This window comes from Ostrea edulis, chromosome 6, assembly GCF_947568905.1.
Source record: "Ostrea edulis chromosome 6, xbOstEdul1.1, whole genome shotgun sequence".
Taxonomy (NCBI): Eukaryota; Metazoa; Mollusca; class Bivalvia; order Ostreida; family Ostreidae; genus Ostrea; species Ostrea edulis.
In genome coordinates, this window is record NC_079169.1 from 26,485,986 (window position 1) to 26,506,415 (window position 20,430).

Genomic DNA, 20,430 nt, shown 5'->3' on the forward strand with positions numbered 1-20,430 from the left:
ACTTGGTGTACACCTGGATCAATTTATCTTGTATGATTCTCATAATATTCTTTTATAATTCCAATGTTATTTATTACATTTGTTTTGATTGGACAAAAAGAAAGCTGAACAAGAATTTATACATCAATAAATCCGAAAACGTGATGTATTGATACACGCCTGAAAACAAATAACATAATGCGGGGAAACTATTCAAATTTTTGCAATTGTTAATAAAGTGAATCAATTGGAATAATAAGAATCAAACATTCTTTTTGAAGAATTTATCGATGTGCAAACTCCGGACATTTTACTCACAAACTTAACATAAAAGTGCTTCGCACTTTTATTCAGTTTGTGAGCAAAATGTCTGGAGTTTACACATCGATAAATTCTTCAAAAAGAATGTTTAATCCTATATCAATTTAAGTCCATTGTTTTGATTGCATGTCATGTCAATTTCCAACTGCTGGACTTTGATTATGCTTGGCAGATTGCAGTACTCTGCACTGTGGTCAGAAATAGGTCAAAGAGGTCTTTTGTTTATGATTGATTGATTGATTGTATCTTGCTTAACGTCTCTCGAGAATTTTTCACTCGTCACCAAGACCGGTGAAGGGCTTCAAATTTAGGCCTGTGCTTGATGCTAATGGCCTTTGAGCAGTGAGGGTTCTTTAGCATGCCACACCTACTGCGACATGGGACATCCGTTTTTAAGGTCATCTCTGAGAACCCATGACATTCACACCTGATGCCGAGCGTTTGGCAATGGAACTGGCACTACCTGTTCTAATGACTTAGGTCTGTTGCAGCCAGGATTCAAACCCCTGCAGTGCGAATGCTCTAACCACTAGGCCGCAGCGGCAGTTTCTTTTGTTTATGAAAAACAAAGTCATAATTGTCATTGTTAATTGACATCTTAATTCTTAGATTTGATTTTATTTCAAATGAATGTCGAATGAAATGTACTAAAAGTTGGACAAAATAATAGCAGTCTTTAAGATATTTTGTCACTGTAGGCTGTATATATAATAGACATCATAATTATGAGGATAAAAAGGTCAATTTCCGAGAAAGCATCTTTTATGACTTTGAAACCATTTTTAAAATGTTATTCTTCAAACGCTATGTTGGAATAATTCATGAAAAATCAATGATCACTTTAATTGTAAGTTGATTGTGTCGAGATACATAACCGAATTTTCTCCAATCTTTACTCATCACAAATGCAACGTATTGTATGATTAGAAATGATGAAATATTTAAAGGTCTCAACAAGAATCAAATTATGGAATTCCTGTACACATTTTGCATATTATACTTTTATAGATGGTATAAACCATTTTCTGATTGATATTCTGTACAAATTCTGTACATATTGACACCACGTCTGGATCCAGCATATTTCATACCAAAAAAATTGATATTTTTCAAGACACATTGAAACGAGTCTATAATCTTTAAAATGAAATATCATTACACTTTTACCAAAGTGTTAAAAAAAACCTGTAATATTTTCAGGGGCTTTAACACAACCCTTGCAGACAGTACAAACTCTGTTCCTGTGGCAAGTACTGGAGCCATAGGTGTAAGTATCAGTCTTTTGTTGGAGGAGGGTTACCTTGGTATAGAAACCGTAAAACATTCATATACGCAATGTTGTCATAGGACTATACATGTATATGGTTAAGGTCTATGGTAATTCGGCCCCTTGAATTTACACCTTTAAAATGAAGTTTACTTTTCTTTGATAAAATGCATGCTAAACTTTCTTATATTTATGCTATCTTTAGAAAATGTTTTGTTTTACTTTTTCTGAATAATTGAAATTTCAATTTAAAAAGTGCATGTTATTCATTTCATTTTCTTTTCTATAAATATACAGCTAGGTTTTTTTATTTTAATATAATCATTTATATTTACATCTCCAATGTTTTTGCTTTTGCTGTCTTTACGAATTGTTCTCATGAACACACTTCAGGTGTAAACAATGTATATATCAATACAGAACTACTTGATGAATATAAGTACATCTATTTCAACGGGAGATAATTCTGACAAAAATGAAAATGTAAATGTATAAGAAATAAATTTCACTTTTGAAAGTACATGACGGTATGACCTGCAATCCTTTATGTTGACATTTTTTTCACGAACCACTAACGCATATCATGAAGTGTGCTGGCATGAAGCACTAACACATATCATGAAGTGTGCTAGCTGGCATGAAGCATCAGAATTCATACGCTCAAATGAAATTTATTTCTTAAGTAAACTAAACTTATAAAAGTTTAATGTGGTTGAATTTCATAGCAATTAAATTATGTTCTCCAACAAACTTACAAATTGGTATATTGGATTTTTACATACATTTAGCTGCCTGTCTGTATAAAGAGGTGGTTTCCATAGTTTCAGACTTGAAGGCAAAGGTCTTTCATCTTGTGTACAATTGAAAGTGTAAGCAACAGAATTTATTGTGTAAAGATTTTGGTTACTATTAGTGTGAAAGGTCTCTTGTGTAATGATTATATACCGTAGCTGCATTTTTTCTACAGTCAATAATCAGCTGGAATTATCTCTGTCAAAACTCCATTTTTCCACTAATGAGCCACTGCTCACTCGTTGTTCTCCCGTGCTGTCTGTTCTATTCATTAAATCTACCCTAATTTTCTTCAATGATATCTGTAAGGCCTAGCTCCATCAAACCTAGTCTGCTGATGAATCGTGGAGTGTGCAAACCTAGATGTACGTCATATACATGTATACATGTAGTTCCAGAAGGGTGTATCATGTACCTTAGAAATGTGCTTTATTAAAAAGGGATACTTTTAAAATCTTCTCAAGAACCACAAAAGTACTATTTGTCATGCATGTTTATGTAGAGTAGATTCTAGTTTCTGTATTCAATGATTCCTGGCCATAGGGTGTCGAATAATACAGACTGAAAGTTTTACACTAGTCATGCCCCAACTTTGAAATATTCATCTTAAATATGAATGACGAGACTCAGGTGAGCAATATACACCATAGTTATTTGTTTGTTTTCTTCTAACAGGGAAAGCATTTTGGTTTGACTAATGGTCTAGCAGTGAAAGTCCCAGGTAAGGATTTCGGTGTCTCTCTAGCAGTCTCGATCTCTCTCAAATTTCTGAATTCTATATCCAGAACTATATGGCATGACTGTTGCTGATATTGACTTCATTATTAAAATCAAGTGTCACTGTATCCTTAGAATATTGTACATCCTTTTACAGATCCACCAGTTGCTATAGCAACAGAAGTGTCAGTGCCAAGTGATGTCACTGCGACATTAACAAGTCATGTAACCACACGGAAAAATGGCTTAACAGTTCCTAGTCAGTCAACATCCACAGGTCGGTACATATGTGAAAGATGAGCATTTTTTTTTTGGCATCGGTATTTTTTTAGGTATCACAGATTAATATTTCACCCCATTAGAAACTCTCACCTGACAGATAATGGTATGTGATGTTTACTAAATGCTATACATAGGAAGGTCAAAGGTTATAGTAATACTGTACAATGTAAGGTCAAATTCATAGTAATATAATGTACATTCACTCAATCTTTTCGTATATTTCTTTTGAAATTGGTATTGCTTTCATTATTGACAATGAATACACGTTTGTTGCAAACTAGTTCGATCTGGTTTTTTAATACCATCTGTCAGCGTAAATCATTAACAAAAAGGGAGTATTGTCAATGTCAAAGGGTGGATTGGCTGTTCCATTTAACGTAACGAATGGGTCAAACATATGTTATAGGTAAAAAAAATTTAAAAAGTCCACTTTAAATTTTTAAAGAAATACATAAAAATATTGATATAAACAATAAAATGTCTTTCTTTGTTGTTTTATCGAGTGATGAAGGTAGCAGTCATTGTTGAAAAAATTTATTTTTTCTGCAATGCTTGCTACCAAATAAGCATTTTATTGTTTAGATAATGTACATATGAAGATTCAAGGTCAAATTCATAGTAATATAATGTACGTAGAAAGATTCAAGGTCAGATTCATAGTATTTTATGTATGTAGAAAGATTCAAGGTCAAATTCATAGTAATGAATGTATAATGTACGTAGAAAGATTCAAGGTCAAGTTCATAGTAATATAATTTACGTAGAAAGATTCAAGGTCATATTCATAGGAATATAATGTATGTAGAAAGATTCAAGGTCAAATTCATAGTAATATAATGTACGTAGAAAGACTCAAGGTCATGATCAGTACTAATGTAGGCAGCTACATTAAGGTTACCCCAATTCTGTAAAGTTAGTTTTAAAAATGGACACTTCATCTTCTGTTATTATGTTGCCAATCTTCATGCCACTATGCAGATGTGAATGAGTTAGACAAAGTTAGGAATATTTGATATCCCAGAGAGGATCTAACTTTTTAGTAGCACATGATGGAAGCATTTCACTTTTGGCACATGATCGTATCAGTCACATGATCATGATTGTATCAGTCACATGATTGTATCAGTCACATGATTTGATATTTTGTGCATTCTGAAGTTCTTGGTAATAATTTTAGTGCTTTGGCACATGTACAAGAGGCTATGACATTGAAAGTGGTAAAGCATTATTAGATTTGCTTGAAAACTGTTCAGGCTAAAAATATCAAACATCATGAAATTTGGGGGTATTTTTCAAGCATCTCATTGCACTAATAAATCATACCTTTGTGTAGATACCTGGTGCGTGTTTCCTTTGCTGGTTTCACACTAAATATCAGTGACATCTATGTACATTCAAGGTCACATTATAGTACATGTATCAGAATTACCAGTGCCTATAATGAATTTGGTAGTAGAAACATAAAAATATCAAAGTGAACACAAGACAAACATTTGACAAGCAGATTTATATACATTAGATACAGCTTTTATAGCGGTATAAAGAACAGCAAAATATTGGGACATTTTCCTCATGTTACATGCTGCTATAGACTTGAATGACATGACATATTGTCTCTTTGTGACATCATTTCCTGTACAGCACAGTGATTTTTATCAGACAACCTTACCTAAGCTGTATTCATCAAGAGATCTACTCCATTCTGTAAACGCTCTGTTATACTTTTGTGATAGTGAATTGGCATAAATGAAATATGAATAGATTTGTAAGACAATGAGAGGTGTTTTCCTTTTCTATATGGATTTAATGTAGAGTGTCCACTACGTTCTTCATTATTTTGTAGTGGGGTCTGTAGCTAGCACATCATCAGGTGCCACTCTGATTGAAGGAGTCATTGCTGAGCAAGAATCAACAGACAATGAGACTGGACAGAGCAGCGACCAAGGAAACGACGAAGCAGCCATGTCAATCATCATGAGTTTGTTGGAAGCAGATGCAGGTCTGGGAGGCCCTATTGACTTTAATGATCTCCCTTGGCCATTATAGTGATACAGAATGTTAGAAAAGGAGACTGGAGATTGAGACATAATTGAATTACTTCCCCTGGAGGGAGTTTCAATGATTGTTTTATTAGAATATTGTTAATTGGTGAAAGAATGATCGGCGATGGCCACTGCTGTGGTGTGCTTGTTTAGCTGACGTGTGATGGAGGTCTTCAGTACAGGCCTCTCAGTGCTCCGGTGAAATACAGCAATCCAAGGAGAATCCAGTCTCTCCCCTGAATGGTCACCTTGGACATGGAAAAAATATCACAAGTTCATATCACATGAGGAGTAGTCAGGATGAGAAATCTGTGGTGTTAAATTTGTGACAACATGTGACAGAGTGCCTTGTTGTGTCAGTAGTCATCATGTAAGTTAAATGGCATTAAATTTGTGACTACTTGTGTGAGAGAGTGCCATATGAGAGAGTGTCGTGTAAGAGAGAGAGTGTGTGTCATGTAAGAGAGTGACCATGTAAGAGAGGGTACCATGTGAGAGAGAGTACCATGTGAGAGAGAGTGTACCATATGGGCGAATGTCATTTGAGAAAGATAGTGTTTTGTTATCAATATGGTGAGTCAGTGGCATATAATCTGTGATTACATATATAGTGCTAATGAGAGAGTTTTGCATCTTGTTGGTAGCTTTTTAACTACACCAAGGATGAGTACTTAATCGTAAACAGTTCATAGTACCTTGTTATCCCACAGAGAGCTCATTCACGTGTATCCATCAAAAGAAAAAGTGAAAGTTCAGATATCTTAGATTACTGGACATCTGGTGTATTATCGATATCAGTCCCAAAACATGGGGGATAAAAGGTGTTCCATGTTGTGATCTTTGTAGATGTCTTATTATAAATAGTATCTGTGTAAGCCCCAATACATTGGGTTCTCACAACGTTATACCAGATTTTCATGCTATATGTTGTGATACAGTAGGGCATACCTGAGGCAGGTGACATACACATACCTGTGACAGGTAATATTATTTCAACAAGTTAACATCCGTTTCTTACAAGTGCTTCTTCTGAAAGCCTTGGTGCATGAAGTAATACTATGTTACTGTGCCCTGTATTGCATTGTCAGATATGCGAAAACATATTGCTATCCTTCCAGGTAGATATTAAGAATATTTGAAAGATTCTTTAAAAACAAATTATTAAGAAGTTAATTGGAAATTCTCCCCTCCATCTTACAACAGTGAGCTTTGGGTGTCAATTTTTTTAGTCATAAGGTCTGTGGAGAACACGATTGAGTTGATGTAGAAGTGAATTGTTGTATGTGCTAGAGGTAGGGATGTAGTGCAAGGTTCTGATGCCCATCCCCACGTTAATTAGGTTTCACAGTTCAATGTTGACACCTTGTAAAGTGCTTGTTTAATTATGGTGGGGGTACAAATTATTGCGAAGGATCCATAATCTACAGAAAGGGTAATTTCGTTTCGTTTCCCGAAGTGCTAACTCTTTTGACGTACCTTTTGAAAAAGAGCGGAAATTTTATACCCACCAAATTAACTTGCTTGATACTGAGGTGTTTTTTCACATCTCTCTTCAAATGAGTACTGCATATTCATATTTCCATTTCTATCTTTATAAATATGCATATTTTGATCAAAGAAATCCCAGATTTTGTAAGAATTTTTTATATAATGTTGGAAAAACAGTTATCTGTGTAAAGTTTTGCTCAATTTCATCCCTGTGTTTTACAATAATTGTAATTTTTGTTAATTTCACCCAAACAAATTGGTGCTTCTTATGTTATTGTTTCAAATTTTTGTATGCAAATCAAAGTAAAAATAAGTATAGTTCTGTCTACTGAAATGGTGTTGACTTTTATGCAAAGTTTTTCATTGTGTATGCCATGAGTGTGAGGACCTGAACATGTGTGTGGTATCAGTGCATGACACTGCCTCTGTTTATTGTGACGCGAGGACCTGAACATGTGTGTGGTATCAGTGCATGACACTGCCTCTGTTTATTGTGACGCGAGGACCTGAACATGTGTGTGGTATCAGTGCATGACACTGCCTCTGTTTATTGTGACGCGAGGACCTGAACATGTGTGTGGTATCAGTGCATGACACTGCCTCTGTTTATTGTGACGTGAGGACCTGAACGTGTGTGTGGTATCAGTGCATGACACTGCCTCTGTTTATTGTGACGTGAGGACCTGAACATGTGTGTGGTATCAGTGCATGACACTGCCTCTGTTTATTGTGAAGTGTATTTGCTGTGATAATCGGATCAGCACTTTTTCACTCTGTGTGTAAAACTCTCAATCTACTTTTCCTATTGTATTTCAAAGTTGTCACAGTTTGTTAATGAAGGAATGTGAGAATTTTAACAGTACAAGGTCCTGTTGCATAAAAGTTTGTTAAGTTTAACTTCAGTTAAGTTCAAGATAACGCTAAGTAAATGTTGGAGTTAATGGCAAGTAACTGTCAGTTAAAGTTAACTAACCATCGTGCAACTGGGTCCAGTTTTAGTATAATTCATGAACTTCTATGTATGATCTCAGGATTACTTGTATTAGTTCCTGAATACTGGGGAAAATACTCTGCATGTTCTGTAAGAAAAAAATCTAAATGTACTCTTAAAAATTGGATGATAATAGAGTGTAAGAAAACTGGCATTTTCTGAAATTATACACTGCCATAAGAAATGGTTGGAGTAAATAGTGTATGTTGTCTCATAAGAGTGGGTTTTTGTTGTGAAGTATTAAGATTCTGTCAATACAAGATTACTATTATAATACGAGATTATTTAAAAATCCCTATGAAAGTCAAACAAACTAGTCCGTATAATAATACACATTGTCAACAAATTTGTTATAGTCCTAGAATGTACTGATAAAAGAACTTTTAAACTATCCATAGTAATTAGACCAAATTAAAAATTGCTTTCTATTTGGAGTTATGTCATAATGATTCTCCATCTCTCCTTAGAGATGATGCTTAGGCCCGTCATACAGTCTTCCATGTACAAACTGATGGCATGCAACTTTGAAGCCTACCATTGGTAATCCGGTTCATTCCTGTACGCCATGGATTTTCTGACAATCGTGTGACTATGCGAAAAATTGAAATATCTAGTCAGATTACAGGTTATTGGGGTTTTTTTATGCTAGATTATTACAATTTACTATAATGTTTTATATCGGAGATGAATTTACATATGGCTGCATCTAAGGTGCCAAACTAAATGCCCTTAATATTTTGGGTAAGTAGACACACAGTATTTTCCTCTGTAAATGCAATCTTTTACTATTTAAATATCTACTAAGAAAAACAATGAATGTAAACTGTCTTCTGATCACTACGACAGAATGGACGTCTGATGTATTCAAGAAATAATTATTAAGACTGACAAATATTGACAAGCTTGAGAGTTGTTTCTGTATAAAGATTAAGATTACATCAGTTATATTCTGAAATGAATTTCCTTAGAAGATGGCTTTAAAACATGAATAACTAACGTGAAAGATGTCTCCCTCGTTTCAGATTGCCAAGTTAACGCATTGGTGTAGAGGTTTAATGATTAGCTTTAAAGTGAGAGTTTGTAAGAGATATACTTCTGAATGTGTAGTGGGCCTAGGTCGATGTGCAGATTAAAAATGGAGAAGAGTCTGTAGATTTAAAAAGCTTTACTTAAAAGTCTGGAATATGTACATTGTGTAGATACATGTAGTTGTATTGAAAGATTAATTTGTATTTTAGTCATACAGTATTACAATATATGATATATGTGTCATTGAGTGATACGGTATGATGATATGTGTGTCATTGAGTGACACGGTATGATGATATGTGTGTCATTGAGTGATACGGTATGATGACATGCGTGTCATTGAGTGACACGGTATGATATGTGTGTCATTGAGTGGCACGGTATGATGATATGTGTGTCATTGAGTGATATGGAATGATGATATGTGTGTCATTGAGTGATACGGTATGATGATATGTGTGTCATTGAGTGACACGGTATGATATGTGTGTCATTGAGTGATACAGTATGATATATGTGTCATTGAGTGATATAATATATGATATGTGTGTCATTGAGTGATATAATATATGATATGTGTGTCATTGAGTGATACAGTATGATGATATATGATTAAAAGTGCTCACCTTTGTCTTGTTAATATTTTGGTTGTGTTTAGTGTAATGAATCTATCAGATATATACATGTATATTATATACACTGTTAAATCACATGTGAAATACTGGATTAAATTCTATTTATATTGTTTGTTTTTCCTTATTTGATATGTAGTTTAAATTCAATACCTGTACATGTGTCAGCGCTTCGCACAAGTTACGTCCCTTGTCCACCATTCTTATTTTCTTGGCCTATGCAATTTTCTGATCTATTCCTTTGACACTTTTTTTTATCAATTGCAATCAACTACAATAATGCCCCATTGTGTTTCAACCCATAAACTTGTATAAAAACTTAATAATTAACTATCGAGGCAGACCACTGGCAAACATGTTGATGTTTCGATTGTAACCGGAAGGGAGAAAATGCAACGGACCAGACCGGGATTCGAACCCGGGCCCCCTGAATCTCTAGTCAGGTGCTCTACCAACTGAGCTATCTGGCCACCGGCGATCAAACCCGGGTGACCGCTACACGATTAAAGACAGCATTTCGCAAATTCGATGATCGTTCTAACGATCTGGTTTGCTTATACAACCTATCAGTGCTGTCACGAATTGTTTTATACCGATTGTAAGGCCGTTCTTGGCACAATGATTTTGCGAAATGCTGATTTTAAAAGAGACTGTTGAAACTCCTGTAACATGAACTTGTTTGTCAGTAGCCCGTCTCGATTGAAATCGACACTTCGCCGAAGTTATGCCCCTTGCGAGGTCAGCAAAAGGTCAATCGTTGTTAACAATGGTTATTAAACTAGTCTGACAGCATTTGACCTAATGATAGGCAAAGTAGATCGTTATAAAGACCATAAAATTTGCAATATGCTGACTTTAAACGAGACTGTTGAAACCCTTGCACCATCAACTTGTTTGTCAGTACCCTGTCTCGATTTAAAACTTGACCACACGCAGAACAAGCTCTTGCATATAAAATCATTGGAGATAAATGAATACCATATGCAGGTGATAATGGAATATTGCTACATAAATATGGGAAGTTGACGATGAGGAAGCTGAAATCATCCCGTTTATCATAAAGTTGAGTTGTTAGTTTGCCGTTAATATCTATTTCCAATAAAATATCAAAGAATGAAGCAGAAGTGGATGACTCTGTGGTGTCTTATTTCGGGTTCACAGGGATATATCGAATCGACATATGAATGAAGATTATTTTTGTCAATAGATAAAACATCGTCGATATATTATTGTATGATCTCCCTTGGTGCAACATGCCTTTCATCTGCTTTATAGAACTTGTCTGGTTTTCATTGTCGTTCCTTTAGAAAAGCTACGTGATCTCGAGCTACCCGTGAATCGGATAGTTTTGGAATTGATCACATCAGATGGAAAGACCAGGATCATGACAATTGGAATAAACAACATCCTGTAAAAACCTGTTTTGGAAACCCGTAAGAATCCGGGTTAGAATAGGTCCTCAGTCGGCCATCCTCCATTCTGGAAACGTGGCCTAGCCAGCAGAGGCGGCGCTGACTCAGGAGGGTGTAGATGGTGGGCAGACCAGCGCGCTCCAGCATGTCAGTGTTGGGGATTCTCTCCTGCCATCTGACCCCGAGTATGCGTCTTAGACATCGCAAATGAAAGCTGTTCCGTCGCTTTTCCTGGGCGGCGTATGGTTTTCGCTGGAATAGAGGAGTGTGGACAAGATACAGGCTCTGTACACCGGCATCTTAGTATTCACCGTCATGTTGTTGTCCCACACTCTCTTGTGTAGCTTTGACATCACTGCGGCTGCTTTGGCGATCCTGGAGTTGATCTCTGACTCAAGAGAGAGGTTTATGCTGATAGTGAACCCCAAGTACTGAAATCTGTCAACTATTTTGGCCTTTATCTTGGCTCGTAGCCTGGCCAGGTTGTACAACCTGCCGTCGGACTGCGTGTGCAGGTATACTTCATCCTCGTTCCCTTTGAAGGCACGAGTCGGGAGCATCGAGAAGAAGATCCCGAAGAAGGTTGGGACTAGTACACAGCCCTGCTTGACTCCACTGTTTACTGGGGACGGGTCTGATGCTGAACCGTTGTAGCTCGATGTACTGAGCATGTTGGTGTATAAGGACACAATGATGGAGTGCAGCTTCGGGGGACAGCCAATCTTCTTCAGGAGTTGTAAGAGGCCACTTCTGCTGATGAGGTCAAACGCCATCGTCAGATCTATGAAGGCAAGGAAAAGCGGTTCGCTTTGCTCTTGGCACTTCTCCTGCAGCTGTCTCACACAGAAGATCAAGTCGATGGATCTCCTTGCTCTGAATTGACAATGAGATTCAGGATAAACTCGTGCCGCTAGGAACTGCAGTCGGGCTAAAATGATTATTGCAAAGACTTTGCCGAGAATGCTCAACAGGGGAAATGCCCTGGTAGCTGTTGCAGTCGCTACGGTCGCCTTTGTTTGTGTAGAGTCACTATCTTGGTGCCACGCATGTGTCGTGGTACGGAACTCTCTCTAGCACAGGCAGAATAGTTCGTGCAGGTTCTCGATCAGTTCTTTCCCCGTCTTAATCACCTCTGGGGACAAGCCATCTTTGCCAGGGGCTTTGCCGACGGCGAGAGACAGTCGATGGCCTTGTCGAGTTCCTTTTTTGTTGGCTCCTCGTCCAGTTTGTCTGGAACGGGAAGCTGGGAACGCTGCGCCGGTCACGACGTTCTGCGTGGAGTAGAGCTCAAGGTAGTGCTCTACCCACTGCTCCATCTGCTTCTTTTTGTCGGTGATATTCTCGCCTGGCTTGGTCTTCAACGGACACTCTTCACGGTGGACGGCCCCGTGGCTTGTTTGATGTTTGTTGCCCTGGTCTGTGTCGGCCTGTATCCTCTGACTTATCTTGAGCCAGTAGTCATTAGCGCAGCTGGCATTTGCTGCGGGCAACCCTGAGTGCTTTTCTTGTGGCCTGGCACGGGTTGTTCTCATATACTAGGTGCGCAGCTTGACGTCCACTGCAGGTTCCATCTTCACCCAAATCTCAACAAACCAGTTCTCGCCCCGATGCTTCTTCCCAAGGGCATCTAGCCCGGATTGGTATAGGGTTGTACGCACTTGCTTCTACTTTGCGTCGGCAGTGGTGCATGGCATCTCGACTTTCCCCCCAGTAACTTTCTTGGAGTTTCACGTAGTCTCTGGGAAATGGAACTGCATGAGACTCGGCTAGCGTTGATGCGTGGGAGGCTCTTGGTTTTGGTGTGGTGCATTTTGCGTGGGATGGGGTGGATCTTGGAGCGTGTCGCAGTCAGCACTGTGCATGCTTCTGGTATTCTTCACGTTTTCCAGATCCCCCTGGTCAGTATCATGTCGAGATGATGTCAATGCTTGGATCTTGGATGGCGCCATGACACTTTGTGTCTATCTTTGTGCTGGAAGGTGTTCGTCACAGACATGTTGTTATAGGAGCACAGCTCAAGAAGCCTCTGACCGTTGTCATTCATCTTCCCAATCCCATGACGTCCGATGACTAAGGGCCATACTTCAAAGTGCGCACCAACTCTTGCGTTGAAGTCTCCCATGATGAAGAGTGCTTCTTTGTTGGGTATGGTACGGACGATAGTCAAAGGCATCATAAAAAATGCACGAGAGTATGAACAAGTATACCAGCGTGAATCGTCCCAGTTTATACCCTCATGTATTTTCAAAAATGAAATTTATTTTTTAAATGAATATGTTCATTTCATGAACACAGAAACAGCATGCAGTCAACTGACTCGACTCCATTGCCGCAGCGTCTGATTATTCAAATATAAAAACAATAGAAAATTATAGATGTGTACATACATGTATATGCTTTAATTAAGACACAAATAATACCTGAAATCGTTTCTGTAACCATCAATAAAAGACATGACAAACTTTTGAATTATGAGGTACTACTCCAACAAAAGACTGATACTTACACCTATGGCTCCAATATTTGCCACAGAAACGGAGTTTGTACTGTCTATGAGGGTTGTGTTAAAGTGAACACTTTGGTAAAACTGTAATTATCTTTTATTTTGAATAATTTGCTGGATCCAGATTTACTGTCAATGTGTAGATGGACATGCTTGAGATATATGGGTTTTATGATTTTTATACATGAACTAAAACTTCCACATTCTATATACAAAGAGAGATAAGCCTCATAGGAAGAATGAATAACCCATCACTCTACATGGAAAAATAACTACTGATCAGTAAAACAGATTACTCTCAATGGCTTTCGGAGAACTCGATTTCTCGAAGTAATTTCCCGGTTTCGATACCCCACCCCAACCCTCTTGTAGATAGGCAATTATTTTTTCGTTTTCTCAAACTCCCGATTTTTCGAAACTTTTAAGAGATCAGTTTAGGCATTTAAATATGCTACTGTTTTGTAATTTGCATTTTCATTGGCTAATGCACTGACGTTTGAAGTAAATAAATCAATCATTTAAATTTGTTAGATTGATGATGATGCAACAAATTTGAGTGGATGAAATTATTTTAATGTATTATAATGTCAAGCTATTTTTTGAAAGTCACGTAACATCATATGATTAATTTCTACCGTATTGATCGAAATAAAGTGTGTTATTTATGGATCTAAAACTAACCAGTAGGGGAAGTAACTGAAGAGAAATGACTCCATTTCCTTCAGTTGATCAGAATACCAACCAATATATGGATTTAAATTCATGCATTAATGAGCTGATTCGATATGCAAGAGCTTGTTCTACGTATAGCCAGTTTTTAAATCGAGGTAAGCTACTGACCAGGGCCGTAAATTAACCTTCAATTTGGAGGAGGCAGGGAAATAGGCGGGGGTCTGGGGGCCGCCCAGGCCCCCAGACGCTGAGCACATTTTGTGCACACTGAACACGTTTCGTGCAAAATCCTTGATTCTAGGGCCTTCTAAGATGTTACTTGACTAACTCATTCTAAAAGAAAGATTTGGAATGCTTTTTAAGGGAGGTATCATGTTCTTAGTTATTGGAAACAACATAAATTCTAATGAACTTTAAATTTTATTTTATTTTTGGCTCAAAAGTTGGAGGAGGCAGCTGCCTCCTCCGCCTCCATGTAATTTACGGCCCTGCTGACAAACAAGTTGATGGTACAGGGGTTTCAACAGTCTCGATTGAAGTCAGCATTTCGCAAATTCTATGGTCGTTATAACGATTTAGTTCGTCAATACAACCTATCATTGGGTCAAATGCTGTCTGACGTGTTTCATACCGATTGTTAAGCCGTTCTTGGCACACTGATTTTGACTGCGGATAACTCCGTTTACCTGAACAGGATATAGGGCTCACGGTGGGTGTGACCAGTCGACAGGGGATGCTTACTCCTCCTAGGCACCTGATCCCACCTCTGGTATGTCCAGGGGTCCGTTTTTGCCCAACTATCTATTTTGTATTGCTTGTAGGAGTTATGAGATTGGTCACTGTTCGTTATCTTCACCTTTCACGAATACTTAAGATAAGCAACACTCGATCGTAACTTCTCGGATATTTCTGTGAACGATATAAAATCATTTATCGTTCACGGAAATGGACGAGTAGTTACGAATGGAAAAGCGAAGAGATCTCTTTGTAGGTCTTTCTTATTGTACTTAGTTTAATGTCCTGTTAGTCAGAACTACAAGCTCACTCCTAAGTGTATGAGTCACGTGATTTACTCTTCAGCAGCTGAAAAGTGATGGAAATTACCAATAATGCTTCGGGGAAAATGTCGTCGTCACTGCGGTATACTTCACTGACAACCCGGTAATTAAAATAAATGAATTGTTTGGAAAGTACCACAAACGTTTTTAACTCTAGACAAGCTTTCTCCTACCTTCGTACGGTTTGTTATTGCTTGGTTTGAAAGGGAAAACACCCATCGCAGCATAAAACGTAATGAATTAATGGCATATAAAATGAAGATGCGTTCATGCGAGTATTTTTGTGTAGTAGGTGGGCGAAGTATGATGCGTCGGCATTTCTCAATTTACCGCATTCCTGCAGTCGCTGGTATTCGAAATAGGCCTTTACACAATTGATAGGAAGTAGTATTTTGAAGTCCTTTATGACTATTTAATATACAGATATCAGTGTTATATCGGTGTGTTCGTTTTGTGTCCCATTTTCACGATTATCTAGATATTTTTCCCACCGGTGCTTATGGACAGCATTTCCGGTATCCCCCTTCTTGTATTTTTAAATGTTCAATTCCTTGGGTATTTCGGACGTATTTTTGATCAAATATGTAACTTCAAAGTTTATCTATTTTAATGGAATACACAAATCTCGCATATAAACCGTTTTTAAAAAATGTCATATCACCGATCTTAATATATTATGATCGGACGACTCTGTGGTGTCTTTTTTTTCCTGAGTTCACAGGGATATATTCAGAATGAAAATTATTATTGTTAATACATGTAGATAAACGTCGTCGATATATTTAAATGTCGCATTGAAGAGATTTTTTTTCTCATATAGAAGTTTTTGAATAAATTCTGCTTCATGGGAATATGAAAACACGTCAGCTAACAAAGGAGCATAATTCGTGCCCATGGGAATTCCAACAGACTGTTGGAAAACTTGATCACCAGAGACTACGAAGTTGAGGAACTCCAGCATATTTTTAATTTCAACTTCAGAGTACTTGTGCGTGGAATCAGAGTGGTGTTTAACAAAATAATTTTTTGGATGACTGATCACTAGACATGAATATTTCCGTTTTCCATTTTTGTCTATGATGTCTAAAAAATCTAGTCCTAATTTATCGTGAGGAATTGTTGTGTAAAGTGTTGAAAAATCATACGTTTTGATATTGTTGATTTGAGAAAGGCTTTGCGATTTCAAGTTCATTAAAAGTTCTTTAGAAAGTGTTTTAGAATCTACATTTGATTTACACCACTTCTAGCATATATAGTGGCACAGTGCGTTTGAAGTTTCTCCTTCACAGTTGTTAATATTTTCGTGAGGAGCAAAGAAAGAGGCTTGATAGAACACTTACTGGATCCAGCAATGTATCTTTGTTTGTAAGGGTTTTTATGAAGTTTAGGAATCCAGAATAGGTACGGTAACTCATATTCATCTGACCCATTGACTGGGAAATTAAATGTGTCTAAAACTTCGACATGGTTATGAAGAATTTCATCTTTTGAAAGGGTAGTTGGAGTATAAGTACGATTACCAAAAGTGTAATTAATGCCAACTTCGTTTGCAATACAGTTGTAATAATGAGCCTTACAAAGACAATGTTTTTACAAGCTTTGTCAGCTGAAACCAAAACATATTCTTCATGTTACCTATCGAATTCTTTTATCACTTCTGGTTTACTAAGCACAGAATGATAGATGGTACGTACTTTTCTTTTGATGTGTCTAATACGGGATAGTGATATTCCTTTTACACTTTTAATCCATTCTGACAATGTATCAAGTTCTTTTTCATATTTAGCCCATCATCTAGCATCTTTGACAGAATTCATAATAGATTGATCACTGTTCATTATCTTCGCCTTTCATTATAAAGGTGAAGTTCTGTCGTCAATTGAAAGACCAAGGTTCTCTGTATTTAGGACCTTTTAGAATAAGTGATTTGAGGTCCTCATTTTCAACTATATCAACATCACCAGTAATGACATATCCAGCTGGACTATAGTTGAAAGAAGACGAACAAGAAGTCATAGGTGAATTATGTATAAGATGGTCTATATCTAGGCACTGCAACGTTTGTTTATAATTGAAAAGTTTGGATGCAGTAGTAAAAGTATATCTGTAGGAAATATAGGATGTAGACTTGAACTTGAAATAAGTTGGAATACACGACTGAACCCTTTTAGGACGAAGAATGTTGCTTATGTTGACGGCATCTATTTCTTTGTTTGTAAATTTGAGCTTAAAGAACTGGCGGCATGATTCGGAAGGAATATCATCCATGAATCACGGTGGTTTAACGAACCTGTATTTGGCAACATACATACACAGTCTATATTCAGGTGTTGAAAATTCCAAGTATAGACTAGCTGTGGCTTCTTCAAATAACGTATGTGAAACTCTCAATTAAACAGAGTAAAGTTGATGTGGACGTAATTGTCTGTTGACACAAGGTAAAGGTGAATCAAGATGGAGTGGTCAGCGGAATTTTAATTAATTAATTTTAAAAAGTGCTTGTAAAGAAGTTGGATACCATCATAATGTATTTGAAATCTGTGCTCCGATATTCGTTGAAATGTAATGAGTTATATATGAGATTGATCACTGTTCGTTATCTTCACCTTGCATATATCTCTTGATAAAGACGCGAGTTTAGATTCAAATAACCACCAGTGGCGCAGCCTTTTCAATTTCTTATTGGCTTTGTATATTTTTAGATCCGACAGTATAAGAAAGTAGGGTGTTGTTGGATTTTCGTGCTTATATATAACTATTTATTTCCAACTGTACCGCAAATTCTTTGGTCGTTATAACGATCTATTTGCAAATACAACCTATCATTGGGTCAAATGCTGTCTGAAGTGTTTTATACCGATTGTTAGGCCGTTCTTGGCACACTGGTTCTGACTACGGATAACTCTTTTTACCTGATGAAGATATAGGGCTCGCGGCGGGTGTGACCGGTCGACAGGGGATGCTTACTCCTAGGCATTCGTTTATACAGTGATCAATCCTCCTATAAGGAATACACGGAGAGTTGGGTAAACACGGATCCCTGGATACACCAGAGGTGGGTTATGAACAGAGAAGATTATATATCAGAAGCAAACAGACAATTGTCAAATATGTTATTTTATAGAAAAAATTGATTTTGACCGAACAAATGACAATGCCAAATGTTATCATCGATACACTAGGGGGGAAAATGAAACGCAATGAAGAAATAAGTGAAGACATTTTCACTTGTCTCCCTCCCACTAACGACAGCAGACACGGACAATTCTACCTTCTACCAAAATACATAAAGAAGCAATTCCAGGGGCGGATCCAGGAATTGCGGTTACGGGGGCGCCACTTTATGAGGCAGACGGTCCAGAGTGAAGCCCTCGTGGGGGTCCAGGGGGCGAAACTCCTGGATTTTACAGATTTTATGGGGCTTGAAATATTTCTCCTATTTAGTCATTTGTACTATTTTCTATCATTTTTTAAAGGTGAAATTGATAAAATTACCCAAATGTTAAGGGTTTTTTTGGAAAAAATAAGTTCTCCCAATAAAGAGTTTCAAGAAATCAAAAGATTTTGTAATTTATTTCTCCGGGAGTGGAAGAAATTATTGCTTCTTTTATCATTTAGTACATTTTCCGAAACAAGATACCGCGATTTACCTTAAATTTAAAAATTTTAGGGGGGGGGGGGGGGCGGCTGCGCCCTCCTCTAAATCCGCCACTGAATTCCAGCCGTCCTATAAAAATATGCAGGCATCACCCAAATCTGTCTATTAAAAAGATACTAGACGCAGGGAACCAACAGCATTATCAAACATGATTGGATGAAAGTTTAGAAACTGATGAAACATTATTTACTTCCAAAGTAGAAATTAGCACGTGTACTTAAAAATTCTATTAGTTTCATTAAAAATACATTTAAATACGGGACATTTCGGAGGAACAGCCCCCGGAGCCCCCATCAAAGCGAAATGGGGACCTAAAAGCGACCAACAGACCCCTTGTCTCTCAGAATTTTCCACGTCCCTCTAAATTGAAATCCTATACCCGTTCATGCTTATAGGGCAATTATAAAATGTTGACCTACCCATAGGCACCTGAAGTATGGATATTACTACCCCCCCCCCCTTTTTTTTGATATTTTTTTTTGGTGGCAATAATTTCTCTGAAATGAGTGAATTCTCGGTCTATCTCATCCCTCTTTCGTTTCACGCTTTTTGTAAGCTTTAGAGACTGGCCTTCTACCGGTATAATTTATTTTCATACCCACCGTGTGGCCTGATTATTTTGATCAGGTAAACGGAGTAATCCATAGTCAAAATTAATGTGTAAAGAATGGCTTAACTATTGGTATGAAACAGCTAGACAGCATTCAACTAAACGACGGTTGTATTTATATCATCTTCAGACTCGTTTAAAGTCAGTATTTTGCAAAATCTATTGTCCATAGATTTTGCGAAATACTGACTTTAAACGAGTCTGTTGAAACCTCTGTACATAACATCGATTTTATGTCAGTAGCCTGCCTCGATTTACATTTTGATCATATGCAGAACATGCTCTTGCGTATCGAATGAGAGACATTAGGATCATATATGGAGGTGATAATGGAATATTGCTGCATAAATGTGGAAAGTTGACAGTGGAGGAGCTGAAGTCATACCGATTGTCATAAAGTTGAGTGTTTAGTTTGCCGTTATCATCTACGTTCAATAAAATATTCAATTACGAAACAGACATGGAAGACACTGTAATGTCTTTTAATTTGAATTCACTGGGATACATCGAATCGACATATTGAATAAAAATTAATAGATAAAACGTCATCGAATGCATGTTCAAAGTTGCGATTTTTGCCACAAACCGTGACACACTGGTACAAGATAATTACTATCAATGGATTGTGCATAATATCGAAGTGGGATTCCAATTCCCGTGTCAACTGTGATAGATGTTCGGAGTCAGAGAAGTTTTAAAATACTGTTTACAGTCCTTCCACATCCTCCGTATTCATCAGATTTGCCCACCTGCGACCTTATTCATCTACACAGTACATGGAAAGAGATGCCCTTGGATCTGTTGTATGTTTATATCTGAATTGTGCCCCATTAAAGAGCATGAACTGCGCCTCGAATTGATCGACTCAAAGTGTGTATTCCGTCAGATGGAGAGTACTTTAAATATTATTTTCGTTTTGGGTATCGTTTGCTTACAGGTGTACAATGCCGTGTGGGCGGTGTCACGTGATATGGTCA

General features: G+C 37.4%; 2 protein-coding genes across 4 annotated transcripts in view; one reads left to right on the forward strand and one right to left on the reverse strand.

The window, feature by feature from the left end:
* LOC125647972 (protein cycle-like) overlaps positions 1 to 9,655 on the forward strand; it is an 82,677-nt gene extending 73,022 nt beyond the window's left edge. For 2 of the 3 annotated variants that reach the window (XM_048874852.2, XM_056142189.1), the window contains 4 exons: positions 1,501 to 1,567; positions 3,035 to 3,080; positions 3,234 to 3,353; positions 5,202 to 9,655. In XM_048874852.2, coding sequence (XP_048730809.1) covers positions 1,501 to 1,567; positions 3,035 to 3,080; positions 3,234 to 3,353; positions 5,202 to 5,404 — 436 coding nt within the window. In that variant the 3' untranslated portion in view covers positions 5,405 to 9,655. Of the gene's footprint in view, positions 1 to 1,500; positions 1,568 to 2,355; positions 2,426 to 3,034; positions 3,081 to 3,233; positions 3,354 to 5,201 lie in introns of those variants that run through there. The other variant, XM_048874853.2, reaches the window with a different exon arrangement.
* A 1,491-nt stretch (positions 9,656 to 11,146) lies between these two features.
* Positions 11,147 to 12,484, reverse strand: LOC130047230 (uncharacterized). Its single transcript, XM_056141838.1, has 2 exons — positions 12,083 to 12,484; positions 11,147 to 12,022 (listed from the first exon to the last, which is right to left on the reverse strand). Exons 1-2 carry the CDS (start codon positions 12,482 to 12,484, stop codon positions 11,147 to 11,149), a joined length of 1,278 nt encoding a protein of 425 aa, XP_055997813.1.
* Between the last annotated feature and the right edge of the window lie 7,946 nt (positions 12,485 to 20,430).